This window comes from Tympanuchus pallidicinctus, unplaced genomic scaffold (assembly GCF_026119805.1).
Source record: "Tympanuchus pallidicinctus isolate F22 unplaced genomic scaffold, pur_lepc_1.0 scaffold3, whole genome shotgun sequence".
In the NCBI taxonomy this organism is placed as follows: Eukaryota; Metazoa; Chordata; class Aves; order Galliformes; family Phasianidae; genus Tympanuchus; species Tympanuchus pallidicinctus.
Genome location: NW_026294747.1, coordinates 59,323,385 through 59,350,378, shown reverse-complemented (window position 1 = coordinate 59,350,378; position 26,994 = coordinate 59,323,385). Strand labels below are relative to the sequence as shown.

Here is a 26,994-nt window from a genome sequence, read left to right as displayed (position 1 = left end):
CGGGGCCGAGCGCGGGGATCGGGCGCCACCTGGAGGCTGCAGGAGCGGAGGGGGCGTGGCCTACCTGCTCGGGGGCGTGGTTGGATACCGTTTGGGGGCGTGGTTTAGGGAGGGGGCGTGGCTCACGTGGCGCGCCGGCACCTCGGGGCGCGCTGTGCATCGCGTTGACCGGCGCCCCTGACAGCTCCGCTCCATCCCTTCTGCGCACGGGTTGCCCAGACCGGCCCTCCTCGGCTCCCCCGCTCGGCTGTGCCCCGAGGAGCGTCCCGCACCGGCACCGCGGGGATCCGGGGGGACGAGGGGCAACAGAGCTGTCCTGAGTGGAGCTGTTCCAAGGGCGGGCGGCGGCAGGACAGGGCACCCCTCAGCTCCCGGTGCCCTGGAGCCGCCAACGGAGCCACCCATGGCTGTGCCTCGCCAGGTAGGAGGGGGCAGCGCGGCTCTGGGACACAGGGAGGGCTCTGCCTCAGCTGTATCTGTGGGCACAGGGGGCACAGAACCAGCAGTGCCCTCCTTGCAGGGACTCCCTGCACCCCGCAGCCCCCAGGGCGGAGCGTTGGACTCTGCCTACCCCCAACCCCGCGGGATGGCTGCAGACCCTTTTTGGCCGATTTGTGCTAATTTCCTGGCACGTCCCTGATGGAGCACTGCCAGCATCACGCGTGGCATACAGAGCATGAGGTTGGGCAGCAGCACCTCTGCAAATAGCATGGTGTCGGGATGCATCATGTCACTGGTGGAGCGCGAAGTGCACAAGCTGTGTGCACGGGGATGTGGTGGGACTCCTGGTTGTGGCTGCAGTGACAATTGGTTGGAGCAGATGTGGAGCGCGGGACCTCAGACCTCCGCCAAGCAGTGCTGAATGGGTGTTCGGAGGGCACAGCGCTTGGGCACTGGGTTTCTGCATGCCATGTGTGTGTGACACACAGCATCACAGCTGACACAACTCAGAGGGTGGTGAGGCACTGGCACAGGTTGCCCAAGGAGGCTGTGGATGCTCCATCCCTGCAGGCATTCAAGGCCAGGCTGGATGTGGCTCTGGGCAGCCTGGGCTGCTGGTTGGTGACCTGCACACAACAGGGGTTGGAACAACAGGGGGTTGGATGAGCATTGTCATCCTTTTCAATCCAGGTTCTATGATGATTCTATGACACAAGCACTTCAGGGACGTCTGTGCCACGACTCACAGTGTGCCACCAGCTCTGCTGTACCCCAGTGAAGCCACAGCTCCCACCCCAGAGGCACATCCTTTCTTGCCCCTGCAGCCTTGAATGGACCTGGGCCACACGTGGTGCCCAGTGGTGCAATTGCAGCCCCCACGAGGCCGAGCTCTGCATTGTCCCCTTCGAGGAGCAAGCTGTCCCTGTACCCCATAGCCCCATTCCTGCACCATCCCGTGCCCAGAGCAGGTGCTGCTGGAGGGACATGTCCTCCTCCCCTGCATTGCCACCATCTGTGTCTGCAGGTGCCGGTGACGCTGGAGGAGGTGACGGTGTGCTTCTCAGTGGAGGAGTGGGCGCTGCTGCAGGAGTGGCAGCGGGAGCTGCACCGCGAGGTGACGGCAGCGACGGCGCAGCTGCTGGCATCTCTTGGTAGGGCACCACAGGGGCTGCTCCAGCTTTGTCTGCACGTCCCCATCCACCGCCATGGGGACAAGAGGTGGCACGGTGCAAGATCCAGCACCCACATTTCCAGGTGAAGAACTGGCGCTTCCCTCTGGCACTGCAGATGCGGACGGACCACAAGATGCAGCTGCAGGGCAGGAGCCGCGAGGACCCCCGAGCAGTGCGTCCCTCTGTGCCCTGGTGCGCCTGGTGAGGGACATCCCCCAGTTCCTCTTTGGCAGCTCCAGTGCTGCAGGGCCACGTGCTGCTGCTGCTGGGGATATGGCACTGCGATCTGAGCTTCTGGGTGCAGGTGGTGAGTGTGGGGCCGGAGGGATGAAGGGTCCATGGTGGTGGGTGACAGCCACCACTGTGGGGATGTTCCCTATGCACAGGTGAAGCACAGGCAGCTCCAGAGAATTCCAATCTCAATGTCCCGGAGGGAGCAGTACCATCATGGCATGGCAGCCCCAGCAGCACAGCGCCCACGGCACCGCAGTGGGGTCAGTACCGGTACCACAGTACCAGTGGAAGTGCTGTGTGGATGCACTATGGGGGGGTTTGGGGAGCAGGGTGGGGGCACTGAGGTTCGTGGAAATAGGGAGATCCCACATGGGTGCACTGGGAGGGAGGAGGCAAAGAGATGAAGATGGGAGTGCTGGGGAAGTGGAGGCAGACGGCATGGGGCTGATGGGAACTGGGGGGGCCATCAGCAGGGTGTGGGGACAGCGTTTGTTTTTGCAGTTAAACCAGAAGCGCTGGCTGAGAGCTCCCCACTGTGGAGCCTGGAGAGGTGCCTGGAGGAGCTGCCGAGGGGGGACCCCCGCCCACCCAGGACTCCAAGCAGCAGTGAGGGGCACCGGGCAGAGCTGGGGGGGCTGTGCTCACATGGAGGTGAGGCATGGCAAGGATCCATGCACGTGGCATGGCATGGCAGGGTACAGTACAGCATGGCACGTTGAAGCATGACATGGCAAAGCTGGGCTGGGCACAGTGCTCTTGGCAGCAGGGTGAACTGCAGGTCCCCATGGCCACTAGCGTTGGGTTTCGGTGTCACAACTAGGGCTGTGATTGGAGTGAAACCTGTGGGGCCTCTTGGATATGGGGAAAATCCTGGGGGGGTCTGGTTCCTGAGAGAGATTCCCCTTGGCATCCCTGTGTGGTCAAGTCCCAAGTACAGTCCTGCATTGTTGCTCTAGGACCAGTCCATGGGGGTGTCCCTGAGGGGTTTCTGCTGCCCTCCATTCTAATGTGCCTTCTGCTGATGCTGTGTGCTCTCTTCAGCTGGGAGCATTGGGCACAGCCCCCTGCAAGGGCTGCTCGAGTGTCTGAGGGCCACCACCATCCCAAAGACATCGTGCTATTCCCCACTGGCGGCTTCCCATGGCAAATGGAGGGCTGTGGAGCCAAGTGCCTTGAGGAGGGGGGGCCAGAGCCCCTCTGCAGCAGGTGGGTGTGTAGCTGATGGCACACTCCTCTGGGGGCCCTGCCCCAAATCTGCCACTCGGTGTGCTGTGGCGTATCTGTGGTTGCAGGTGACGTTTGCCCTGTGGGTCCCAGGATCCCACCCCCATAGTCAGGTTGGGGTTTTAAGGTGCAGCAGGGCACCTCTGGGCTGTGGGTTTTAGGAGGATGCAACGGTGGCAGAGGGAGGGTTTTCAGGATTTGGGGATGGGGTACAAGGCCTCGGGGCTGGCACCTTTTTGGGGTGCACAGTGCTCACCTCTACCCCTGTGTTGAGGAAGCAGGGCGATCAGGGGATATCCCAGTGTTCAGTGCTTGGTTTGTCTCTGCAGGCAAAGCCCTGGTGACACCATGTGTCCACCAAATGGAGATCTCAAAGTGGACGAGCATGAACACATCCACTGGGGACACTGGGACAGAGGAGCAGAGGGGGCTGGAGATGAGCCCTGGTGAGTGAGCTGCTCCAGGACGCATCACAAATTCACCTACTGGGGCCAGGAGGTGCCTGACGGGTGGGGGGCAGGGATTGGTGCCATGGTGCTGGGATGGAGCCATCCTATGGCAGGCGTGGTGTTTGGGTGGGGGTGGCCCTGATGGACATCTGTCCCCTCTGCTCTCTGCAGTGCTGGACGAGGCCCCGCTGCGCAGTCTGCTCCGGTGTCTGAGGTCTGTGGCAGTGCAGGCGCCGTGCCGGGACCCCGTGGGTGCTGCGTTGGCACTGAGTGGTGCTGAGGCATCACCCCGACATTGCCCCACTGCAGGTGAGCACCGCACTGCGTGCCGCATCCTATGGGTGGGGGTGTTTTGGGGACACCCCACTAATGGGTCTCTTACGCTCTCCAGGGACCACGGTGAGCCCTGCAGAGAACTGTGTGCTGGGGGACAGCTGCACTGATGGCAGCATGCGGCCGTGTGCCCATGTCCCTGCCATGGGAACAGCGACCAAGAGACCCTCCTTGGGTGGCACCAAGCGCTCACCCTGCAGCTCCTGCAGCACGGCCACAGGGGCACCCAGGGCCACGTCCGCTCTGGGCTCCAGCGCTCATCCCAGGACTTGTCCCGGGGGGGTCCCTGCATCCCCAAGGAAGCGCCGTGGCTGTGGGGGAACCTTGGAACTGCGGGCGGAGTTGGCACAGCTGCGCACTGCTGTGGCAGAGAAGCTGAACCGACTGCGCCGGGACGTGGGCACGGCACAGCGGGAGGTGCTGGGGGTGCGCGGCCGCTTGGCACGGCTGGAGCAGGGGGCACGGGGCAGGGCACGGGATGTGGCTGCGCTCATCCGCAGCCGCCGGCGCCTCCGTGATGCCATCCGGCGCCTGGAGGGACGGTGCTGGGCGCTGGAGAGCCGGGCCTGGCGCGGCAGCCGTGCGCTGCCCGACGGCTCCGATGCTGTCAGCATCCTGCAGATGGTGCTGCCGGCGGTGCTGGGCCTGGCGCTTCCTCGCTGTGGGTCCGGAGCAGCCAACAGCTCTGCGGCCCCACGGGATTTCGGGGCTTTATGATGGGGGTGGTGCACCGCTCCCTAACCCAGCCCTGGCCGCTGCCTGTTCCTCAGCAGGGTCCCCACCATGGTGAGCTCAACCCCTCCTGTACCCCCTGTCCCCTGCTTCCAATACAGGACTCCCCTGCCCCGCAGTGCGCATGGATCCATGCTGCAATAAAGTGGGGCTGGTAAAGCTGATTCGGTTTCATCCGTGGCTCTGGATGGGATCAAACCCTGCGCAGGCTGGGGAGCACAGGGGGAGCTCAATTCCCTTTGGAGCAGAAGGAAACCCGTGCATGAGAGTGCTCGGGGCCCAGCGCTTCCCACCTTTGCCCCTCAGTGCCAGGCAGCTTCTTGGCTCGGACAGCCCATGTCCTCATCCCAGTGCTGGCACTGAACTCACCACAGCACCTGCAGGCATTGCCTGGCTCATCGCTGCCGACGCCTCGCTGCTGAGTGACGCTGGTGACATTTCCCGTGTGTCCCCCCCAGGCTGTTGGACTGCTGCAGGACGCATCCATATCCTGATGTAGGGTGTTCAGAGCATCACGCTCCAGTGCCCCTCACTCATCCCTGTCTCCTGCAGCACGTTTGGGGCTGTGCACCATTCCTGCCCCAGGGCTGGGCAGTTCCAGAGCCGTGTCCCCACCATCTGGCCTCCCAGCCAACATCTCCATCTGCTGCAGAGCTCTGAGGCAGCATTTCACAGCCCAACAATGACTGTGGCTGAGTGGGTTCGCTGCTTGCCTTCATTAATGCTAATTGGGCAGGTGTGGCTAATTGGACAGGTGTCCTACCTCTCCTTGTCCTCTCCCGTTCCTCATTCTCCCCACTGAACAAATAAACCTCATTTCACAGGGGTGGACAGGGCGCCTGGTCCTCCATGTCTTTGGGGCACTGCAAGAGGGCAGGCTGGAGGGAGGCTGAGGGAGGGGGCAGAGATGAAGGTGCCCGGTTCTGTTGGCATGGATGGAGGGGAATGTGGTGCCCTCTATAGCCATTACCCATAGAGATGGGGACAAAGTAGGAGCTGAGTGGCTGAGCAGGAGGGCAGGTGGGGGCTCTGTGCCTGCACACGGCTCCCTCCATCAGCCCCACTCCACAGACAGGCGTCCTCAGGCTGGTTTGGTGGTTTTATTTGGCAGCTTCACGCGGTGGGTGGGGGTGCTGCCCCCCAGGAGCACTCTGGGGTGGCGGGGCAGCCCCACCATGCGGGAGGCACAGCAGGACCCCCTGACTCTCCTCAGGGCTGCAGTGCGGTCAGGGGGTGCTGGGATCCCCAGCTCCATCATGGCGCAGGCCTGTGCTTGGCCATCGCTGCTCCTCTTTTCCTGTCCTGCAAGACACAGCATGACACCTGTGGGGACGTGGCACAGGGTCCCTGTAGGGATCCCCTTTCAGGGGCTCGGGTGTCACCAAGGTGACATGCTGTTCCTGCTGTACTGTTACCTGCCCAGGCTCTGGGAAGTGGCTGCGGCGTTGCTGTGCAGGTTTCTCAACTCCCCTCCTGGTGCGCTGCTGGGCAGAGCACGGGAAGAAGTGCAATGTCAAAGCTGTGGGGTATGGGGAGGGGGTGCTGCATCTGCCAGCCAAGCTGGTGGCATGGAGGGTCCCTGCACCTACCTGCCTGCCTGCCTGAGCTTCATCCACGTCCCCAGTGCTCCGGGACATTGCGATGGACTCCTGCAGAGGGGGTGTCCAGAGTGATGTGGGGGGAGCATGTCTTGGGTGCCCCCGGTGTTCCTCTTGGGGGGGTTCTCAAGGGGCGCTCAAGAGCTGAGCCTCTGGGGATGGACAGAGCCCCCCACTGCCCCCGTGTTGGGGTGTGTGGGTTCCCCCCCTCCTTTGTCCCCAGCCCCTTTCTCACCTCGCTCAGCACAGAGAAGCACCCCGAGCACAGCTGGTGTGGTCGGCGCCGGCCCCCGCCACGCGTCCCTGCCTGCAGAGGGAAGGAGTCAGCTCCCCATGGGGACCCGAGTGGGGGCACTGCGGGGCCCTCGGAGCAGTGGGACAACCATGGGCTGCAGTAGGAGCACTGGCACCTGTGTGGTGCTGTTCTCCCATGGTGGGACTGGAGCAGAACTGAGCTGCATGGCAGCAAGTGGGGTGGTGGAGAGAGAAGAGAAGGATGGGGAGGAAGAGGAGGGGATGACAACTTTCTGGACCCCAAGAGCAACCCTCCTCTCCGTTCTCAGCCCCTTGCCAAGCCCTGATGAAATGTTTGCTGGTTGTGCAAGTGGTCACAGTGCTTTGGGGAGCAAAGGGCCCTGGGACGCTCCAGGCTCCCCACAGCGCAGCCCCTCAGGTTGAAGGGCTTGGCCACACGTTGTTGCCCCTAGCCCATCCTTGGGGCCACTCCTGCCCAGAGCAGCACAGGGCACCAGGATGGAGACAGCAGCTTTCCAGGGCCCTCACCTGCCCAGCACAGGGTGCTGGTGACAGCAGATGGCGTCCCTTGGGGTGCGGTGAGGGGGGCTTGCTTCCTGCAGCGCTGTACCGCATTTGGGGCCGTCCCCTTCCTCATGGCATCTCCCTACAGCCTCCCTCCCTTCCTGACCATTATTTGCTGTCTTTGAACCCTTCCCTTCACCCACCACCAACCTCTCTGTTCCATGTGAGCGTTTTCCCCTTCTTGGAGTCTTTGAGGTCGGCCATGGCCAGGGCCAGAAGGGCCATGGTGAGGGCGCAGAGCAACCCCAGCTTCATGGCGCTGCGTGGGGCACAGCTCAGCTGCCCGGTGCTACTGAGCTCCCCCTGCCTGGACCTTGACCCTGCTGTTGGCCAGCTCTCTGTGGGGCCTCCCACTGCGGTCAGTCACTTGGGGAGGGCAGTAGTGAGGGGCTGGAGGAGTGCAAAGAGGCCGCTCCCCTCTGAGCAAGACATGGGGCAGCTCCCCCTCTGCCACCTCAAACGCTGGGGTTGGATGATGGAAGGTGATGGTTGCCCAGAGTGGTGTCTTGGGACTCCACCTCCTGCGTCCTTGAGTCCCTCTGCACCACCTCATCCCTGTCCCTGTGACCCCAGGCACCAGTGATCAGCACGGGGCGGCCGCAGAGGCTGCAAATCTCCCATGGCAGTTCTGTACTGCAGTCCTAGAATCACAGAACCATAGAATCATAGAACCGTAGAATCACAAGGTTGGAAACGACCTGCGAGATCATCCAGTCCAACCGCCCTCCCATCACCACGGCCACCACCAGCACTAAACAGATCTCGCAGCTCCTCATGCAGGCGCCTCCTGAGCACTGCCAGGGACGGCGACTGCACCACCTCCCTGTGCAGCCATTCCATGCCTGACCGCTGAGACAAAAAGTTCTTCCTCATGTCCAACCCAAACCTCCTCTGGCACAACTTGTGGCCGTTTCCTCGGGTCCTGTTTGTTGCCTGGGAGAAGAGACCAAACCCCTCCTCATCACAGCCTCCCTTCAGGAAGCTGCAGAGTGCAGTGAGCTCTGCCCTGAGCTCCTCTTCTCACACTGAACAATCCCAGCTCCCTCAGCCGCTCCTCATATTTGTGCTCCACACCCCTCACCATTTCGCTGCCCTTCTCTGCACACACTCCAGGGCCTCAACATCTTTCCTGCAGTGAGGGGCCCAAAACTGAGCACGGTGCTCAAGGTGCAGGGGTTCTCAAGCACAGGGGATGCTCACCTCCCTGCTCCTGCTGGCCACACCATTTCCAATGCAGGCCAGGATGCCGTTGGCCCTCTTGGCCACCTGGGCACGCTGCTGGCTCGTGTTCAGCCCAGCACCAACCAGCAGCCCCAGGTCCCTCTCCTCTTCACACTCACCCAGCCACTCGTCCCCAGGCCCATCGCGCTGCATGGGTTGCTGTGCCCAAAGTGCAGGACCCGGCACTTGGCCTTGTTGAACCTCAGCCCAGCCATCCAGCTGATCCAGATCCCTCTGCAGGGCCTCCCTGCCCTCAGGCAGATCCACACCACCTCCCAGCTTGGTGTCATCTGCAGACTTACTGAGGTGCACTCAATGCCCTCATCCAGGTCATCAATGAAGATATTGAACAAATGGCCCCAGTACCGACCCTGTGGGACACCACTCGTAACGGGTCACCAGCAGGACTTCGCTCCATTCGCCACGATCTGCTGGGCACGGCCCTCAGCCAGTTCCTTGCCCAAAGAAAGGTAGAGCTGTCCAGGCCACGGGCAGCCAGCTTCCCTGGAGAATCCTGTGAGAGACCGTGCCAAAAGCTGTGCTAAAGTCTAGGCACACTGCATCAACAGCCTCTCCCTTGTCTACCAGCCTGGTCACCCAGTCATAGAAGGTCAAACACGACCTGCCTTTCATGAACCCATGCTGGCTGGGTTTGATCCCCTGGACGCCACGCATGTGCCGATCTCACCCAAGATGGGGGTGTATTCTGTGTAGCATCCCAGATTTCCAGATCAGGGTGTAAAATGCCCTGATGATAACTGATCTGCCTGTTAAAGGCAGATGTAAAGAAGGTGTTGAGGACCTCAGCCTTCTCCTTATCCTCAATGGTTACAGTCCCAGCTGCATCAAGTAAAGGACGGAAATTTTCCTCGGTTCTTCTCTTACCACTGACATACTTGTAAAAGGATTTTTTATCTCTTCTACTGCAGTGATGCTTTGGAAAGATTTGGAAGGGGAAGGCTGCAGCATTCTGCACAATACGTGCTTACCTACATTTATAACAATCCCATGGCTCTTCCACGCGATCTGCCTGATAGAGAACGCTGGGTTTGAGGTCTGGGGGAGGACAAGAGAATGCTGCTATATTGCCTTGAGTCTTCTCTTCTCCGGGCCGAACACTCCTGGATCCCTCAGACTTTCTCCGCAGGAGATATGCTGCAGCCTCTGAGCATCTTCACGGCCCTCTGGACCTGCTCCCAGGGCTTCATATCTCTCTGCACTGGGGGCCCCAGCTCTGCAGGCAGTGCTGCAGATGGGGTCCCATGAGGGCAGAGCAGAGGAGGACAATCCCCTCCCTGCCCACTGCCACCCCTCTGTTGATGCAGCCCAGGACACTGTTGGCACTCTGTGCTGTGAGCGCACACTGCTGGATCATGTGCAGCTTTGTACCATCAGAACTGTTGGAAATGTCCAAATAATTTATCAGGACGGTATCTCTGATAAAGCAGATTTTATTTGCAATTGCAATGCCGGGCCTCCTGTAAGCAGGAGAGTGCCCAGAAAACAGTGTTACATCTTTTGTGCCCTCTTACTCGATGCTTATCTCTTCCTCCCCTAGTTCCTTGTTGGATGAGTACTTCAGGTTCACAGTCTTCTTGACGCTTCACTAAACATACAGATACTGGATAAACATAAATCTTTGCTGGCTAAGCATAAACCTCTAATTATTTAATTAACTTCTAACACTTACTCCACACTTGGTCATTGTTTCTGGACATCTGCTTGTCCTTCTTTGCATAGAGATAAGCTCGGAAGGAGGGTAGAGGGGAGTATCTGGATGCCTTCCCACAGAGTGAGACAGTCCAGCCTTGGGTAGAGGCCCTGGCTTCTTTGATGTTTGTTAAATCTGTTTTATTTTGCTGGGAGTCTCCTATCCTAACAGAACAACCCTACAATATGTTTTCTAGTGCCTAACACTATGCTTGCATTGTTTGGAACATTTGAACACTATTGCAGTTTTGCAAGAAAGAATGAATCACATAATTCAGCAACTATGTTCCTAAGATAAGCTACCAACATGTACCGTGCTCCCACTTTTTACACCAACTACTTCTAAGGATAAGTTACAGGATACAAACACAGCATGTTCTACTTCTTCAGATCAATTGCCCTTCTTCATATCTAATGCAGAAACAACATTTCATTTGCACAGAACCCCTGAGTCCTTCCCCGCAGGGCTGCTCTCGGTGCCTTCTACTCATGCCTGGGTTTGCCCTGACGCAAGGGCAGCACGTTGCACTGGGCCTCGTTGAACAACACGAAGTTCAGACGGGCCACCTCTCAAGCTGCCTGGTTGAGACTTGGGAAGAACCACCGGCAGGACAACGAGGAGTCCAGCAAAGCTGACTGAATAGAGAATAAACAGAACAACTTTGTGTCATGGAGGAGCGGACAGCTGAGGACCCGCACGTGGAAGAACGATTTCTAGGGAGTCTGTGGTTGCTAAAGCAAATGAAGTTGCCCCAGGTGTGTGTGCACAGATGGGATGCGGGAGGGAACGGGCAGAACGGCTGGGAACGCGGCACTGCTGGGCTGGCGAGGTGAGCTACAAAATGCCCTCCAGAGGGCGGCGATCGCATTGCACCAGAACCGGCACCGCGCTGCTGCGGTAACAGCCACCAAAATGGCGGCTGCGGCATTCACACACGCGGGCGCCGTCAGCGGAGCAGACTGTATTGCTCGCGCGCCATTCTGATACAAAGCTGGGTGATGTCACGGCGTTTGCAAACTCGTGGGCACAGCCGGGGCGGGGGAGGCCGTGGGCCGCCCAGGGCTCCGCGCCGCTCAGCCGGATGCGGCCCCGGGCCCCGCCGCAGCCCGGCAACCACGGCGGAAGGAGATCTCAGCCCTTGTAAACATCCTCATACGCACTTCCGGCGCAGCACCGCCTCAGGCACGCCGCGCCCCGTGACCCGGAAGTGATGTTCAGACCCACAACGCCATGCAGCGGCGCGCGCGTCTAGTCCGCGCAGCCACGTGACTCGGTGCCGGCAGCGCGATTGGCTGTCGCTCTCGGAGGCGCCATTTTGTGGCGGTAGCAGGTTGGGTTGATCGGGCGCCATTTCTGGACGGCAGCCTGCGGGACTGGCGCCGTGCCCCACGTGAACCGAGGCGCTGGGCCTGGCCCTCAGAGGCTGCGGGAGCTGCCGAGTTCGGCTATTTTCCCACCTGACAGCGTGTGCTCAGCACTGCTGTGTCCCACGGCTCCTCGGTGCCGCCATGGGGACTGCGCCTCCCACTGGAACAGCTCTCCTGTGTGGCAGGCAGGGAGCCTGGGCTGTGCAGCCTGGAGAAGAGAAGGCTGTGAGGTGACCTGAGGGCAGCCTTCAGTATCTGAAGGAGAGGGGACAGACTCTTCAGCAGGGTCTGTGGTGAGAGGAAGGGAAAGGGCTTTGAGCTCCAAGGGCAGGTTTAGTTTGGCTATCAGGTGTTTGAAAAGCTCCACGGTGGAAGTAAGGCACAGATGTCACTCACTGGTTACACTCAAGAAAAGGGGGGAAATTCATTTATTGATAATGGAAATACAGTTGAGTAGTGAGGAACAGAGACCAACTAAAAGGCACCGCCTTCTCAGCTGCTGGGATCTGCTGTGCCCCATGCCAGGGCCACTGGATGTGGCTGCATTGGCACAAAGCAGCCCCAGCATCTCTTCTCAGCCATCCCAGTATCAGAACCTCACCTCCCATTGCATCCCAAAACTCCCAATGTTTTTTTTTTTCCCAATAGTTTTCACATGAGAATACAGCAAGGCTTTGCACAATACATCCTCGCCTGCTTGCACAACAGTGAGATATGCAGTTTCTTTAAAAAAATGAGATTATCATTCCATCTTAAGAATTCCCCTATAGTCAAAAAGCTTAAATTTTGAGAGGGAGAGCCCAGGACACGACACACTGCCTGCACCAAGGCAGAGCTGTGCACGGCACCCTGAGATGCCTTTCTGCCTAGTCCAGCCCAGGCAAGCGAGCACAGCTCACATGCTGACACGTGAGCATGGGCTCACACAAACAAGTGGCAATAGTTGAACAAGGAGGAAGTCCACAGTGATCACACACAGCTCAGCCAGAAAGTAAACCAGTCAGCAGCCTGCTAACACACAGCTGCCCTTATTCTCCCATCTCTTCTAAGTTTTCCCGGGCTTCTTCCTCTTTTACTTGCACCAGTCTCACTTCTCTTCCTCTGGCTTTTCCCTGAAGCCTCCCAGGTGATCACAGCAGGCATTACAAACCAAGTTTTGCATCCATTTATGTGGTAGTATCCATTTGTGCATTGATCCCTTAGTACACCTTTCAGTTTTTCCTGCTAAGCCACATTAGTGGGTTTTGCTGCAGGGTTCTGTCTGTTCAGCATGACAGAGCAGGCACAGCTGCTAACGTTCTGGTGGTCAGCTGTCAGACTGGGTAATCACAGGCCGCATTTCCTTGCACCGATTGTAGCCACCAAGCTCAAATGCTTGGCACGCAGACTCCAGCACGTGATCAACAGTCCACACGACCATTTCATAAGCATCGTGCAGCAATCCATAATTTGTATTAACAATTTTGTATCCTTCAGTGTTTTGATGAGTGTCAGGCTCGTGGATCAACTCTGCCTCTTGCATCCCTTGGTGCACAAGTGCTTCAGGTTGTGCTGCTACACCCTGCACCTCCTGAGCTTCACTGAGGGGTGGCGATGCAGCTGTTGATTCCAGAGGTGCTGCAGGGTCACTGGGTTCTTCTGATGTCTCCTCCTCAGAGTCCTCCTTCTCGGGCTGTGGGAGCACAGTCACCTCTTGGGAGTCTTCTTTCTTCTGAGACTGTTGGGGCACAGCCACCTGCTCTGCAGGAGGACAAAACGCCCCACAAGTTTCCTTCGTGGAGTCATCTGCCCTAGCCAGAGGAACAGATGATGACACAGGAAAAAGACATTTTGTGCAGAATAAAGCTCGAGAAAACCGCAGATTTTTGAAGGTGGGCTTGAGGAATCGCACGCTCCGCTTAGCTTTCCAGATGATACGCTCTACGTAGGATTTTCGCTTTGATAGCCTGTAAGCTATGGCACGAAACCTACAAGTACGGCAAACAACTTTACGGATTCTGTCCCGGTAAGAAAACCTTTGTACCTGGCAGTATTGGTGGTCTCTGAGCACTGAGACACTGCTATCACTGCTACCGCAGTAGTCATGTTCTCTCAGAGCATGTGGAAACTGAGTGCAGCGCAGGGTATTACTCACACAGTAACAGTGGTCTTCCAGAACAGTTTCATTCAGGTCCTTAGTAGAAGATTCCCCTCGTCCCCTGTTTGCCTGGAAAACACTTACTTCCTCTAAAACATTATGTGGTTTCTGTACAGTCTCTTGAAATGTCTCCATGCAGTTATTGTGCAGATGCTTGCAAGAAGCCACATTTCCCATGCTTTGTGCTAATTCTGTCTTGACCCCTCGTTCATCCTCCGTTTCTAAATTCCTGGTCAAACAGCCTATCTGTGCCTTCTCTTGGCTTCCCTCTGGCGCTGGCTGGATGCTGGCTGCCTCTGACCGCAACTCACTCCTGCCCTCAAGACACCCGAACTTCCTTAGCAGTCTGCTGGACCGCAGCAGCCATGGCTCACGTTGTTTTCCTGTTTAGAGAGAGGAGGACAGTTTGCCTTCTCACATCAGGCTCTCAGCTGCAGAGCCTGGGGCAGGACCAGCACTCACCATGACTGGGGGTGTGTGTCTCCTCCATCACTTTGTGCTTGTCAACATTCAGCCACCTGCTGGAGCACGACTCTGCCAGCCATCTCTTCCCCCCACTGCATCCTGCAGGGAAACCAGAAAGATGTTCCTTCCCAACGGGAGAAGCCCTCCTGTTCTACAGCAACCTAACTGGAGGAAAAGGCCCTACAAAATCACAGCCTGGCTGAGGCTGGAGGCACTTCTGAGTCCCTCTGTTTCCCCCACAGCCTCAACAGGGCCACCCAGAGCAGGGTGCCCAGCCCCACATCACAGTGGTGTTGGAGATCCCCAAGCAGACTCCACAGTCTCTCTGGGTAGCTCCCATCTGCTACCAGCAGCCACTGCTCAACTCATAGGCACTGGGAGGGGGCACTCTCCTTGGGTGCAGCGGCAGATCTACAACCCTGCTGAGCCACAGCACTCATGCAGGGGATGACAGCCTTCATTAGCCATCATCAGCAAGTGCAAAAAAGGGCTGCATGGCCAGAGGGAAATACGGGAGTTGCTCTCAATACAAGTAGCATGGAGAGAAGAGATCAGGACAGGAGAGCAAGTGGAAAGCACAGAGATGTGCTAACCACATAGAAGGAGGACCCTGGTGAGGACCCTGGGATGTGCTCCTTGTCCAGGTAAGCAGTACTGAGGAAGCTGAACTGCAACTTCTCACCAAAAGGTCTGTCAGGTCCATCCCACTTCACTGGGCTCTGCGGTGTGTTGACCCATGGCTCTTCCCCACGCTCCAGCCGATGCAGAATGTCAGGTTTGGGGCCTGGGTACCCTGTGAAGCAGAGATAAACGTTGTTCTATTACAAAACGTTGGCTGTAGAAATAACAGGAAATGAAACATTGTCTCTGATGTCTTAAGCTATGCTTCACTGTCAGAAAAGCCTGAGTAGAAACCACAGTGAAAAAAAAAAAAAAAAGAAAAAGAAGACAACTAGCACAGCTGTCACGTGAATTCACTCCATAGCAAAAGGCAGTGCTTGGCAGCACTCCTTAGCCATGGAGATCAGCAGCTTGTCCCATGAGCTGCCCTGGGGTGTAGGATGTGCTCCAGGGCCTGTCTCAGGCCCTTATGCAGGCAAACAGCAACCACCATCACAAGCTGATGATCTCTGGGTCTCCTTGCTGGCCGAGTGACTCCTGCCAGCTGTCCTCACATTGGGTCTGTCACCTACAAGCTGTTCCTACTCTGCTGCTTACTACAACTCCTTGGCTCACAAATAGCATCCCTGTGCCAGCAACCAGGGAAGAAGACTGAGGCGGTGGCCCAAGGCAGGTCCTTGCCCGACACTGAGGTGTGTGCAGGTCACTGCAATTATATTTTCATAAGCAGCCAACACTAGCAGAAAAACACCCAAATCTTGTGCTTTTCCAGCACGAAGCTCTCAGGACTACAGGTGCTCAGGGTGGTTACCTGGCTCTGTAGCTGATTAATCCCTAAAGCAATGGGAGCAGCAAGATCCCAATGAATCCAAACGTGATGGAATTCCCTACCCCTGCTGCAGCCCTCTAGAAGCTGAAGCTGCACGTTACCCAGTGATGCCAAGAGCTCATAGTTGTCCAGCATGACGCTGCAGTACAGCTCCCTCTGCTCCTCTGCAACCATGTCCCACTCTGCACGGCTCAGGTAGATGGCGATGTCCTCAAAGGTGACGGGCTCCTGCAAAGCAAGCATTGTACTGTTGGAAATGTGCCCAGAGCATTTAAAACACGCTTTGCTTCCCAAACATTATTTCCACCCCCGGGAACCACGCTGGGTGAGGTTCAAAGAATCAGTGAACAACGCTTCCCAGGAGCCTACGTGCCATGGGATGACTGTAGATCTCCCTATGATGCCCCAGCCAGGTGCTCCGCCCAGGGCTCCCCTGTGTTTCCAACGCAGTCAGCGATGTCCTGAGAGCCAGAACCGCTCGCCCGGCCACCCGCAGTGCCTGCACCGAGCTCTGCAGGTGGGTGGGAGTGAGCTCCAGGAATCCTGAGCTCCACACCACAGGAAGAAAGGCAAGATGTGGGGCATGCAGAGTTGCAGCGAGGCTGTGCAAAAGGTGCAGCAAGGCACAGAGGAGCCAGGAGGCACAGGGAGCAAGGGGCACAGCAGGCCTGGCAGCACCTGGCTCCGCCGGGTCCCACATCCTACCTCCATGTGCGAGGCCGTGACAACTGTGAAGGCCTCGCGAGCCTCTATTCTGCACTTCCGGCGGGCAGTCACCGGAAATAGGCTCCGCACCGGAAGCAGGCCTCGCGCCGGAAGCAGGACCCGCTCCGGAAGCAGGCCACATGACGCTAGGTTGCACCCTACACATCCTTATACGTACTTCCGGCTATAGTCCCGCCTCCAGCGGAAGCACTCAGCCCACCGGAAGTGGGGTGGACACACACAGAGTCGGTGTGGGGGCCGCCATTTTGAGTGGTGCCGCAGCTCACGTGATCGCTGGCTGCGCTGCCTTTGGTGCCGGCCTGGCGCGCGGCACGGCTTCAGCTCCCGGAGCCCGGCCATTCCGTTTCATCTCATTAATTATCCCCGATTTATGCTGAAATTTGGACGAGGCGATTTTTCACTTCCCAGCTCCCAGCGCTTTGGCTTTGGGGATGCAGGTGCTGGGGCGGATCTCAAAGGAGTGGCTGCCTGTGGGAGAAGGAGCAAAGCAGCACGTTTCCTTGGTGGTGAGACACACACGGAGCATCATGGAATAGCTGGGATTGAAAGGGACCCCCAGCCCCACCCTGCCGTGGGCTGGCTGCCCTACAGTTTGGGCTGCCCGGGGCCCAGCCATGGCCTCGGGCACCTCCAGGGGTGGGCACCACAGCTCTGGGCAGTGCCAGCACCTCATCACCGCTGGGTAAAGAATCCCTGCCTACCATCCCACCTAAATCTCCCCTCTTTTAGTTTAAAGCTGTTCCCCTTTGTCCTGTGGTGATCTGCCCGTATGAGAAGTCTTTTTTCCTCCCATTTATAAGCATCCATGTACAGAAAGGCCACAATGAGGTCTCCCTGCAGTCTTCTCCAGGCTGAACCCCCCTTGCTCCCTCAGTCTGCCTTTCTAGGAGAGGTGCTCCAACCTCTTTATGGCCTCCTCTGGACCCACTCCACATCTTTCTTGTTTTGGTGGTCCCAGATCTGGATACAGATTTGCAGGTTGGGTCCCACGGGGGCAGAATAGAGGGCAACAATCCACTGTTATTATCTGTCTGTCCTTATGTAGGTTTTGTGTCTTCACATGATTGTACTTTTCTTCACAGGTCCGTGATTTCTGATGACACCAAACTGCCTGGTGTGACTGATGGAAGGAAGGGATGCCATTCTGAGGGACCTGGGGAGGGCTGAGAGTGGTGTGTTGTGAACTGCCTGTGATTCAACCAGGCCTGGTGCGTAGTGCTGCACCTTGGTCAGGGCAATCCCAAGCACAGAGGCAGGCTGGGCAGTGGGTGGATTGAGAGCAACCATGAGAAGGACTTGGGGCTCTTGGTTTAAATACTGAACACAAGCTGGCACTATGCTCAGAGTTTGGAGCACTCCGTAGCACCTCTGCTATGGAGGCAGGTTGAGAGTTGGGGGTGTTCAGCCTGGGGAAGAGAAGAGTCTGGGTAGACCTCATTGTGGCCTTCCAGTTCATTAAAGGGCTGCAGAACAGGGAGGGACTCTTTGTCAGGGAGTTAAGTGATAGGACAAGGGGGAACAGCTCTAAGCTATCAGACTGCATGTTTAGATCAGACATCAGGAATAAATTCTTCCTTATGAGGGCGGTGAGGCACTGGCACTGCTGCCCAGAGCTGCGGTGCTCCATCCCCATGGTGCCCAGGGCCATGGATAGGGTTGTGGCCATGGATGGGGCTGGCTTGTCTTTAAGCTGCCATCCATCCCACACCATTCCACGATTCTAAAAGTTATCAAATATCCTGTTTCAGTAGCACAGCTCTGTTTTCTGCTTTATTTATTTTTTCCCGTAACCAACCACCAGATGTCCTTTGTTAGTTCGGTCCCTCAGTTTTATCCACAAGCTCTCAACCTGCTCATGGCTATTTCTCAAAGGCAGCAATGGTGAAGTTCACACTCCTGAGAGATATTGTACAGACAAGGAGTAAAACCAGGAAGCTTAATTTTAGGAAAGCCAAATTCCAGTTCTGCATGGAATTTGTCAACAACCCCCACTGGGAATCTGTCCTCGAGGTCAAGGGAGCAGAGCAGAGCTGGCAGATCTTTAAGAAAGCTTTCCTCAGGGTGCAGGAGCTCTTCATCCCGGGGTGTAGAAAGTCAGGAAAGGAAGGCAAGAGACCTGCATGGCTGAGCCAGGAGCTGCTTGTCAAACTTGAGAGCAAGAAGAACATGCATAGGAGGTAGAAGCCTGGGAGGAGTACAGGGATGCTGTTGGGCTGTGTAGGGCTGGGGTCAGGGAGGCCAAGGCCCAACTGGACTTGGCAAGGGGTACAGAGAAGAACAAGAACAGTTTCTACAGATGCATCAATCAGAAAGGAATGTGCAAAAGGGTATTCTCCCCCCAGTGAGCAATGCAGGCAGGCTGGTAACAACAGACAAAGAGAAGGCTGAGGTGCTGAACAACCTTTTTGCCTCAGCCTCTGCTGGTGACTGCTCTTCACACATCCATCTAGCTGATGGGACTGAAGAAGCAATGGCTCTCCTGCTGTAAGCAAAAAACAGGTCCGTGTCCACCTGAGGAACCTGAACATCTACAGGTCTATTGTCCCTATGAAATGCATCCCAGGGTCCTGAGGGAACTGGCAGATGTAGTCACCAAGCCATGCTCAGTGGTATTTGAAAGATTTTGGTGGCCAGTTGAAGTCCCTGGTGACTGGAATAAAGGGCACATCACACCCATTTTTAAGAGGGATAGAAAGGATGACACAGAGAACCACCGGCCTGTTAGTCTCGCCTCTGTGCTGGGGAAGATCATGGAGCAGCTCCTCCTGGAAGCTGTGCTGTGGCACATGGAAGAAGGGGTGGCACGGCACAGCCAGCACGGCTTCACCAAGGGCAGGGCCTGGCTGCCAACCCGTGGCCTTCTGTGATGGCGTCACTGACAGTGGATGAGGGAAGAGCTGCAGGCATCACCTCTCTGGATTTCAGTGAGGCCTTTGACACAGTTTCCCACAGCATCCTTCTCTCCAGATGGGAAAGATGTGGATTTGACACAGTGGATGAGGCACTGCTGTGAGATGTACCCAGAGCTGCGGTCAGCAGCTCCACGTCCGGATGGAGAGCAGTGACAGCGGTGTCCCTCAGGGCTGGGATCTGTGCTCTTTCCCATCTCCATCAGTCAGCAGTGCACTGAGTGCACCCTCACAGTGTGGGTGGCACCGAGCTGCGCGGTGCAATGGACGCACCTGAGGGATGGGATGCCATCAGAGGGACCTGCAGAGGCTGAGCAATGATCCATCTCCCTACACCTCCTGATGAGGATAGGCTGAGAGCTGGGGCTGTGCAGCTGGAGAAGGGAAGGCTGCAGGGGGGGCTGAGAGCAGCCTTCAGTATCTGAAGGGGCTGTAAGAAGGAAGGAGACTGATTCTATAGGAGGACAAAGGGAAAGTATGGTATGGTAGGACAAAGGGAAATGGCTTCAATCTAAAAGAGGGGAGATTTCAATTGATCTAAGGAAGAAATTCATACACTAAGGGTGGTGAGATGCTGCACAGGTTTCAGTGAGAGGTGGTGGTGCCCCATCCCTGCAGACACCCACAGTCAGGGATGGGCTGTGAGCACAGGTGGAGCTGTGGCTGTCCCTGTGCATCGCAGGGAGTGGGACCAGATGACTTTTAAGGGTCCCTTCCAACTCAAACAACTCCATGATTCTGTAAATCTCTGAAATCGGTTCTTCAGTGTGAGGATCCTTGGTGCAGAGCTGAGGCTCTGCCTCCCTGCGCTCTCAGTTTCGTTTTCTGCAGTGCCTGGAACGTGGTGCATTTACAGGAATAGGATTCTGTGCAGCCTTCAGCCTCACCCTGTGTGCCTTCAGGTGGGGCTGGGCACTGCCGCAGCTCAGCATGGCAGCATGGAGATGTGAAATACAACAAGAGCACGCACCACACTGTGTGCCTTGTTATCCCCATCCTTTTTTAGTTCTACACAGAGTCAGGCGCTTGGCAATCCCTAACAAAGCAAGCACACACCTCCAAACAGAAATGTTGTTATCTTTACGTGGCTGTTTATAAAATCTTCTCCAATTACAGCTTCTGATTGGGTCCTCTGACTGATCTTTGCTGGGCAGGCACATTATGGCTATACACCTGTATTTGAGGCAGGATAGCAGCTGTCTCATTCTAATCTCCCTTCCACAGCAATGGAGGTGGTTTGCAGTGGTAATTATCCCTTCAGGAGCACCACAGACACTCAAAGGACATTTTCCCTTTCCTTCTTTTTGACAGCAGCACCCTGGGGCCGAAGAGTTTCTTTTTCACACATTCTTTGAATGTTTGTGATCATCTCTTTCTGCGTTTCACCTTGGTGGACTACAGTTCCTCCTTTTGAGACAATACATCCATTGGGTCCACTCCTTTCTTCTGTCAGTCCTCGTGCTGGCTCTGCACCCCCATGGCCCTGCAGATCATCACAGGGAGTAGAGGGGCATCACTGAGCCCTGCTCTCTGGTGACAGTGACGGTGCCCAAGGGAAAGGCATGGAGCTGTTGGGGGGAGAGGGGGGGGTGAAGCCCCAGCATGTGGTGGACATGGCACAGATGGGGAAGTCGGCAGAATTCCTTCCTTCCCTGCCAGCTCTGTACCTCCCCATGTGATCCTTCACGAACTCTTCTCTCTTCACATGGCACACACGGATGGGATGCAGAGGGACAATGCACGAGGCTGTGGGGCATGCAGGGTGTTCTGGGTGTTCTGGCGGGTGGCTGTTCAGTGCTAGGGGGAGCTGCTCTGTGCAAGAGCCAAGGTCCTCTCTGCCAAGTATTGCTTTTACTTTTGTTCTCTGCACTTCCCCGAGCTGAGTGCAGTTAAGGGAAAGTCTATTTGTGGACCTTGTGCCTCACCACGTGTGTCTGCAGGTGGGGCAGGGCGCTGCCTGGCTCGGGGGCACCCACAGGGCAGCACAGCCCCAGCACTGCACAGCCCTGAGCTCTGCCCTCCCAGCACAGGGTGCAGAGATGGTTGGGGGCTTGGAGCAAATGGGCCCTTTGAGGCAAGGCTGAGAGCCCCGTGGCTGTTCAACTGCAGAAGGGAAAACGGAGAGATCTCATAGAGTCACAGGGTGGTTTGAGTGGAAGGGAGCTCTGAAGGCCATCTGGTCCCACTGCCTGCAATGCGCAGGGACACCCGCAGCTCCAGCAGCGCTCAGAGCCCATCCTGACTGTGGGTGTCTGCGGGGATGGGACGCCACCACTCCTCACTGAAAGATGTTCAGTGCCTCACTGCTCTCACTGTACAAAGCTTCTTCCTTATATCCATCTAATCCTCTGCTCTTTTTGTTCATTTCCTCTTGTCCTATCACCCAGACCCCACTACAGACTCTGTCCCCTTCCCTCTTACAGCCCCTGTAGGTACTGAAGCCTCACTCAGCCCTCCCTGCAGCCTCCCAGCTCTCAGCCTGTCCTTGCAGGGAGGTGTCCCATCCCTGGGGTCACTTTGTGCCCTCCTCTGGATGTTCTCCGGCAGCTCCACGTCTCTCCTGCACTGAGCCCTCCCCATCCAGACACAGCACTCCAGGTGAGGTCTCCCAGCACAGAGCAGAGGTGCAGACCCCCTCCCTCTCCCTGCTGGCCACACAGCTCTGGGTGCACCCAAGGTGCTGTTGGCTGCCACGGGGCACAGTGCTGCCTCGTGCTGCTGCCCCTCCAGGTCCCCAGGTCCTTTTCCATAGGGCTGTGCTCCACCCTTACACCCCCAGTGTGTATCACCAACTCAGTCTCCCATTCCCTTCAGTGTCCTCTTCAGTGCCCGGATCCATGACTTGGAGGTGAGCTGAATAATAGTAAGAACGAAGCTGTTATCCCTAATGGGGTCTGTGCCCAAAGGACATAAACACAGAGCTGGGATGCAGACAGAGGTCTCTGTTTTATTTCTGTCACAATCAGGTGTCTGGTGATCCTTCCCAAAGCAAGCACAGCCCCAAACAGAAGTGCAGTTATCCTTACATGACAGTTTACAAAATTACATCTCTCTACAGTCTCTAATTGGGTATTCTGATACATCTTTGGGCAGGCATACAAGGGGTTCCAAGACTGCATTTGGGAGGGGATAGCTGGCTCATTCTGATCACCTTTCCGCAGAGACGGGTGTTGGTTTTAGTGTGTAATTAACCCACAGGGAACACAAGGGACACTTACAGGACACTTCGCCTTCACTTCTTGTTGACAGTTCATGGCTCTGCAGCCCCTCGACGACGGTGGGCTCTCTGTCCCTGCAGGGGTGCAACAGCCAAAGGGACGCAGCCCTGGGCAGCGGGTGCTGGGGGATGGCGGTGGGTGGGGATGGAGCGGTGCCTGCGGCCCCAAGTGCTTCAGGGTTCTGGGATTCTGATACTGGGGGACTGTGCATTGTGGGGTTCATCCGATTGCCTCTTCCACCAAATAAGGACACAGATGACAATCAAGGCGATGACAATGAGAACTATCCCACATTTTAAAAGGACTCCCCTGTATGACAAGTCGAGCAGCCTGCCCCATGGTTTGGCTGCATTCTCCATGTGATACCTCACTTTCTCTTCTGTTAAAAAGGGATTCAGGTACAACTCATTGCTGTAGCACCTTCCCTCATTCTCCCGCATGGTTTGGCGGATCATATTCATCAGCTGCTGGACCTGCTGGTCCCGCTCTGGCCCGGAAGCCCGGTTGTTGATGCCGCAATACCGATTCTGGCAGCTCTGGATCAGCCTGCGCAGAGCCGCGTTGTCAGTGTAGGTCACGTAGTTACGCAGCGATCCCCCCACCAGCTCCTCTCCCCGCGTGAACACAACAACCATGTGCCTGAACACACCGACTCCAAAGATGTCCTGCACGCCCTGCACGGCCTCCTGGTCCTCCTGGGTGAAGCGGCCCAGCTGGGTGACCAACAGCAGCACGTGGGGGCCGGGCGAGGACAGCTCGATGCAGCGGGTGATTTCCCTGCACTCCTCATTGCTGCCATTCCACGAATGGAAGATGTCGGCCGTGTCGACCACCTCGATTTCTTCTCCATCCCAGTGCCCAATCGCTGACTGGCAGCTGCGGGTCACTGGCGTGGTGGACAGCTTGGACTCGAAGACGCGCCGCCCCAGGATGGTGTTCCCCGTGGCGCTTCGCCCCCCTCCAGTCTTCCCGACCAGCAGCAGCCGCATTGTGGAGCCTCTGCCGTCCCCAGGCAGCACAGGGATGCGTCGAGTGGCCGTGGTTGTGCTGCAGGGACACAAGCGGAGGTGCAGGGCTCCATCGGCTGCCCAGCCGGAAATGCTGCAGCACAGACAGCTCCAGCAGGGCCCGGAGAGCAGCAGAGAAAGGACAGAGGAGAAAGAGAGGCGTGACGCCACGTGCTGGGGTGGCACAGAGCAGAGGGACAGCGACAGCCCAGGGTGCAGGGGCACGGTGGTGTGGTGACAGGGAACCCCCAGGAGGTGTAAGGGACCCCTCTGGGTGGTGACAGGAACCCCCTTGGGAGGTGACGGACCCCTGTGGGCAGTGACACGCGTGCAGCTGGGGTTGGCGTGGAGCTGAATGCAGTGCCGAGGGTCTCCCCATGCCGGGGCTGTGGCTGTGCTGATGGACGGGGTCAGGTCTGTGCTGTGCTCCTGTGAGCGTGGGGAGTGGGGAGAAAGGAAACAGGGAGAGGAGAAAGGGAGCAGAAAAATGGGGAGAGGAAACAGAGAAAGGAGACAAGGGATGTAGGGAGGGGAGGATAAGGGGAGAAGGGAAAAGGGAAAGAAGAATAAGGGAAAAAAGACTGGACGGAGAAAGAGGTGTAAAAGGGAGAAGAGGGGAACGGGCAGCAGGGAAAAAAGGGACAAGGGGAAACGGGAAGAAGGGACGAGGGACAGAGCCGCTCCCTGCCCCTCTCCCCCTGCCTCGGCTCCCGGGCACCGCAGCCCCTCCCGGAGGCACGGAGCCCCCCCGCCCCCCGCCGTACCTTCCCGCAGCTCCGGTCTCACCCCGCCGGGCACAGCCGGGACCCCGCGGGGCCGCGCACCGCCTGGAGGCGCAGCGATCGCGGCTCCTTCCGCTCCCCCCCCCCCCTTCCCCGGCGCTGCCCCGCGCGGTGACGCTCCGTGCGACATTCACCCTTTCTTTGCGCTCCTCCAGGCACGGACGCTGCAGCCTCCCGTCAGTCCGAGCCGTCGGACCGGCAGTGAGAAGTGCGGCACTGACGCAGCGGCCCCGTCTGGTTCCGATATCGCCGTTATCACCGTCCCAACCAGCACCGCCTCTGCCCCGTGGCGCTGCCCCCGCAGGCAGATTGGCTATAATAAGCAGTAACGCAGATCATCAGAGGACCCACGGGTGTGCCCATGGGAGGTTGACAGCCCACGTCAGCTTGACAGCCGGGACAGGGAACAGGATTTCCTCCCTTCCAGCCCCAGGCATGCTGTGACTGCGATGTCCTGAGGTTGCCTCTACATTCTGGCTATATCCTGAGTTGGAATATTGGGCCCGTAAGGATCAGCTGATCCAACCCCTGGCCTCAGAGAAGAGCACCCAAACCCCAGCCTTATGTCTGAGAGTGCTGAGCACCACGAGCCCCAGCAGCTCAGGGCTGTGCCTGCTACCCTGGGGAGCTGCTCCATGCTCACCACCCTCTGGGCACAGCCTTTCCCTCACTCCCACCCGACCTGACAGCTCCATGCTGTTCCCTCGGGTGCTGCCAACATCACCAGGGAGCAGAGCTCAGCGCTGCCTTTCCACTCCCTGTGAGGAGCTGCAGGGCCAAGAGAGACTGTAGGGCCATAGGCGTCAACAAGAAGAGAAGGCAGCATCCTGTGATTGTCCGTTTGGCTGTTTAAGGGCTAATTATATACTACAACCCACACCCATCGCAAGGGAAAGGTTAGAATGAGCCAGCTGCTGTTCCCTCTCAAACCCCAGGTGCAGAACGCAGCCCTTGCTCTTGTTCACCTCCATGTGGTCAGGCATTGCCCAGCCCTCCCATCAGTCAGGGTCTCTCTGCAAGGTCTCTCTGCCCTCAAGGGAGCCAACAGCTCCTCCCAGTTCAGAGTCACCTCCAGCACAGCTTCGTACACTTTCTAGCCCCTCATCCAGCCCCGTACCCTGGCATGCATCCACCCGGAGCAGCAAACCCTGCACAGCTGTGCCAACACCACTGCGTGGTTTCTGCTAAGCGTGCGACTTCTCGGAATAGGAGTGGCTCAGCCCAGGCTCACCCCGCAGGAATGCAGCACGATCACTTTCACTTTCGGAGGCTGCCGTTTCTGAGCTCAGAGTCGAAAACAGAAGCAAGCTGAGGTGCAGGGCAGAGCGACTTCCCGAGCACCAGCAGATGCTGCAGTTGTAAACTCAACTTGCCCCAGCACTCTCCTCCCACCCCTGCCCCCAACCTCTGCCCGCTGGGTCCTGCCTTGGGGGTGGGGATGCCCCGGGCCCCCACCAGGGACACGTGTCCTCTGGGACCAGCAGCACCTCACAGCCCACGACACACCAGCAGCAAGATTCACGTGGTCCTGGAATGCAGGAGGTGCCATGGGTCCCTCGGCATGGGCCAGGCATGGCAGCAAAGTGGCACGAATCCCTGAAATCCTGCAGGGCAGTGGGAAGGAGGGCTGAGTCCCTTGGGATCCCTGCTCCCAGCTGGCACCTGGCCCCATATCCTCCACTCTCTCCATGCCACATTCGGGGATCTCCCCAAACTCTGTGCCCACTCCAACACCTGCAGGGATGTGGGGAATGATCAGACCACAGCAGTGAGGGCCCCATGATTGACCTCGTCCCCACCGTGCTGCCACCAGAGCTGCCGATGGGTCCCTTCTTGTGGGTTCCCATCCCTTGGGCACTATTTCCATCCCATGGGTGCTGTTCCTGTCCCCTGGATGCTGCTCTTGTCCTGTGGGTGCTGTTCCTATCCCATGTGTGAAGCTCCCACCCCCGTGGGCACCGTTCCCATCTTGTGCATGCAGTTCCCATCCCGTGGGTGCTGCTCCTGTCCCCTGGGCGCTGCTCTCGCTACTCAGACACTCCTTGCACTCCCAGCACCGTGCGGTCATAGAGCTCGTTCCGGTAGCGGGCGCAGCAGCGAGCGGCGACCTCGCGGCGGCACCGGGCGCTGCGCTCCGGCGAGTCGAAGGCGTCCGGCGAGTCGAAGGCGTCCGGCGTGTCCACCACGTGCACGCGGTAACCCCTCCACGAGCCGCTCTGCCGCTCGCTCCTCCGCGTCACCGCGCGCGTGGACAGCCGCGACTCGAAGGCCGCCCGCCCCAGGATGCTGTTCCCCGTCGCGCTCCTCCCTCCGCTGCTCTTCCCGACCAGCGGCCCTTCGTCGTCCCGCGCCCCGCGGCCCTTCGGCTCCGCCTGCGAAAAGGGCTTTGCGGGGGAGAGGAGGGGCGTGAGGCGTCGTCGGGGGACACCCGCAACCCCCAGGGGCCGCCCGTCCCGCCCCGCGCTCCCGCAGCGCTGCATCCCCCAGCCGATCTCCTCCGCGCCGCGCGGCCCCGGGGGTCGCCGCCCGCCCTGCCGGCCCCGCCCGCGCCCCGCGCCCGGGCCGAGCTCCCGGGGGGCTCCGGGGTGGCCGGGCGCTTCCCGGGCGCTCCGCTGGGTGCTGCCGGCCCGACGGGGAGCGGGGCGGCGGACGGCCGCGGGCACGGAGCGGCACCGGGGCTGCTCGCTGGGCGGCTCCTCGGTGCCCGCACTCACCTGCCGCCGTTCGACCTCGGCCGCGGCCGCGCAGCCGTCGCGGTTTCGAGTTTTTTCCTCGTTATTCCACATTCCCTGCGTCACGCAGCGATGGGAGTCGAAGAGGCGACGCGGCGGCTCCGAAGAATGAGCTACAACTCCCAGAAAGGCACGGCGCTCCCACAACGCTTTATTTTGTGATTTCCATCTTCCAGGAGGAGGCAATGACAGCAGAACCCAAAGCTCACAGCAGCGCTCTCCTTTGCTCCCTGTGTGTCACAGCTGCTGCAGCATCGGCACAAGAGC

At 58.2% G+C, this 26,994-nt stretch overlaps 3 protein-coding genes and 1 long non-coding RNA gene across 6 annotated transcripts; 2 read left to right on the top strand and 2 right to left on the bottom strand.

The window, feature by feature from the left end:
* Nucleotides 1–75: 75 nt before the first annotated feature.
* On the top strand, nucleotides 76–4,779 carry KRBA1 (KRAB-A domain containing 1). 2 transcript variants are annotated; one of them, XM_052695071.1, is made up of 9 exons: nucleotides 76–421; nucleotides 1,466–1,592; nucleotides 1,729–1,920; nucleotides 2,000–2,107; nucleotides 2,349–2,498; nucleotides 2,889–3,053; nucleotides 3,401–3,517; nucleotides 3,692–3,829; nucleotides 3,912–4,779. In XM_052695071.1, exons 1-9 carry the CDS (start codon nucleotides 404–406, stop codon nucleotides 4,568–4,570), a joined length of 1,674 nt encoding a protein of 557 aa, XP_052551031.1. In that variant the 5' UTR covers nucleotides 76–403; the 3' UTR covers nucleotides 4,571–4,779. The 2 variants fall into 2 exon arrangements, with proteins under 2 accessions (XP_052551031.1, XP_052551030.1); XM_052695070.1 differs by having other exon boundaries at nucleotides 1,696–1,920.
* Nucleotides 4,780–13,865: 9,086 nt separating this feature from the next.
* On the bottom strand, nucleotides 13,866–16,162 carry LOC128085213 (zinc finger protein 707-like). The gene is made up of 4 exons (XM_052692299.1): nucleotides 16,059–16,162; nucleotides 15,455–15,581; nucleotides 14,586–14,696; nucleotides 13,866–14,002 (listed from the first exon to the last, which is right to left on the bottom strand). Exons 1-4 carry the CDS (start codon nucleotides 16,062–16,064, stop codon nucleotides 13,866–13,868), a joined length of 381 nt encoding a protein of 126 aa, XP_052548259.1. The 5' UTR covers nucleotides 16,065–16,162.
* Nucleotides 16,163–16,325: 163 nt separating this feature from the next.
* LOC128086463 (uncharacterized) lies at nucleotides 16,326–18,755 on the top strand. Its single transcript, XR_008209373.1, has 2 exons — nucleotides 16,326–16,585; nucleotides 17,162–18,755. It is a non-coding gene; the product is annotated as an uncharacterized LOC128086463 (long non-coding RNA).
* A 3,160-nt stretch (nucleotides 18,756–21,915) lies between these two features.
* On the bottom strand, nucleotides 21,916–24,292 carry LOC128086444 (GTPase IMAP family member 1-like). 2 transcript variants are annotated; one of them, XM_052695121.1, is made up of 2 exons: nucleotides 24,130–24,292; nucleotides 21,916–23,253 (listed from the first exon to the last, which is right to left on the bottom strand). In XM_052695121.1, the coding sequence occupies exon 2, from the start codon at nucleotides 23,193–23,195 to the stop codon at nucleotides 22,380–22,382; it is 816 nt and encodes a 271-aa protein (XP_052551081.1). In that variant the 5' UTR covers nucleotides 23,196–23,253; nucleotides 24,130–24,292; the 3' UTR covers nucleotides 21,916–22,379. The 2 variants fall into 2 exon arrangements, with proteins under 2 accessions (XP_052551081.1, XP_052551080.1); XM_052695120.1 differs by lacking the exon at nucleotides 24,130–24,292 and adding an exon at nucleotides 23,978–24,037.
* Nucleotides 24,293–26,994: the final 2,702 nt, after the last annotated feature.

What these genes read in the sequence shown, in the direction of transcription:
- KRBA1 (XM_052695070.1), top strand. An exon ending in GCCCACGGCACCGCAGTGGG is followed by an intron (nt 2,108 to 2,348) that starts GTCAGTACCGGT and finishes TTGTTTTTGCAG; the next exon opens with TTAAACCAGAAGCGCTGGCT. An exon ending in CCGACATTGCCCCACTGCAG is followed by an intron (nt 3,830 to 3,911) that starts GTGAGCACCGCA and finishes TACGCTCTCCAG; the next exon opens with GGACCACGGTGAGCCCTGCA.
- LOC128085213 (XM_052692299.1), bottom strand. An exon ending in TGAGCTCTTGGCATCACTGG is followed by an intron (nt 14,697 to 15,454) that starts GTAACGTGCAGC and finishes TCTGCTTCACAG; the next exon opens with GGTACCCAGGCCCCAAACCT. An exon ending in TGGACCTGACAGACCTTTTG is followed by an intron (nt 14,003 to 14,585) that starts GTGAGAAGTTGC and finishes GTTTCCCTGCAG; the next exon opens with GATGCAGTGGGGGGAAGAGA.
- LOC128086444 (XM_052695121.1), bottom strand. Translation starts at nt 23,195, where the DNA reads ATGCGGCTGCTGCTGGTCGGGAAGACTGGAGGGGGGCGAAGCGCCACG.